The 1,117-nt window shown below is 40.8% G+C and overlaps 1 protein-coding gene across 1 annotated transcript in view; it reads right to left on the bottom strand.

The window, feature by feature from the left end:
* Nucleotides 1-1,117, bottom strand: part of CDH7 (cadherin 7) — a 148,503-nt gene that overhangs the window by 19,073 nt on the left and 128,313 nt on the right. The window contains exon 8 of the mRNA XM_045296073.1: nucleotides 199-450. Within this exon, the coding sequence (XP_045152008.1) occupies nucleotides 199-450 (252 nt within the window). The remainder of the gene's footprint in view (nucleotides 1-198; nucleotides 451-1,117) is intronic.

Here is a 1,117-nt window from a genome sequence, read left to right as displayed (position 1 = left end):
ATGAGTTCATGGAAGGGATGGCCAAATATAGCAAGCTAATTTTTAAGTAGATAATTTTGTATGGTCTGTGCACATTGCAAATATCCAACTGGCCCTTGGCAGGAAAAATAAAAGTCCCCACCTCTGTGCTGAAGGCTACATTGTCGGCCTTATAGGGGCTTGGCGGCTATTTAGCTCAAGCTCTGGAAGGGTACCTACCCAGTAATGTCAGGACACAGGCCAGGATGGCGAGCAGGGCTCCGGTACTGAGGCCTGCGGGCAGCACATAGGCCTCTGCGTTACAGGTCTGGGCGATGCCATCGGCGTCACAGTCACACACCCGGATGGTGAGCGTGTTGGTGCTGCTGAGTGAGGGGGAGCCACTGTCCACTATGAAGATGGGCAGATAGTACACAGACTGCTCCTGTCTCCGGAAGCCGTTTCTCCGGGTTAGGACCAAGGCCGTGTTGTCTGGGGTAAAGGAAGAGATAAGTGTGACCCATGTTTTCTGATGCAATCAAAGTTTTCAAGCTTTATTTGCTTTCCTGTTTAATTTCTAAATGAAGGGAAGCTCAAGCAATAATGCTGCTTTTCACTCAGCTATTCTGACTATCAATAGACACAGAGACAGATTTCCAAATGCGGGTTAAATTTCCTTTCATTTATATATTTATGTCATTATGCACACAGAGTTCTTGCCAAAACTCACTTTGATTGATTCCCAATGATAGTAGGGTCACACTTAGTTAACCCCCTCAAATTGTGGTAAGTAAAACTTAACATGGAACTATTTATGTTTATTCATGTTAAGGGACGTTTCATAAAATTTACTTATATGCTACATGCTTTTACTCACCAAAAACTTCAAGCCTCATAGAAAAGATAGTTGAAATGAGTAGGATAAACATTTTGCAGTTAAATTAGATAGTCCAAGTGCACTAGATCAATGCACCCTTTCTTTGATAAATTCCAAGCCCAACATAAAATAAGTACAATAAGCCACCCTAAACTTATTTAATAGAGATGAACTTGTAGAGAGAAATCATGCCATTATTTTAAAAGCCCATAGTGTTACTAAAGTCCTATGTATATAAACATGTTGTTATTGGAAAGATAATTCATTTTTGCTTAATTTATA

The sequence above is a fragment of the Echinops telfairi genome, unplaced genomic scaffold, assembly GCF_000313985.2.
Source record: "Echinops telfairi isolate 266 unplaced genomic scaffold, ASM31398v2 ScPeMD7_7400;HRSCAF=8409, whole genome shotgun sequence".
NCBI lineage: Eukaryota > Metazoa > Chordata > Mammalia > Afrosoricida > Tenrecidae > Echinops > Echinops telfairi.
This window is presented reverse-complemented; position numbering and strand designations above follow the sequence as displayed.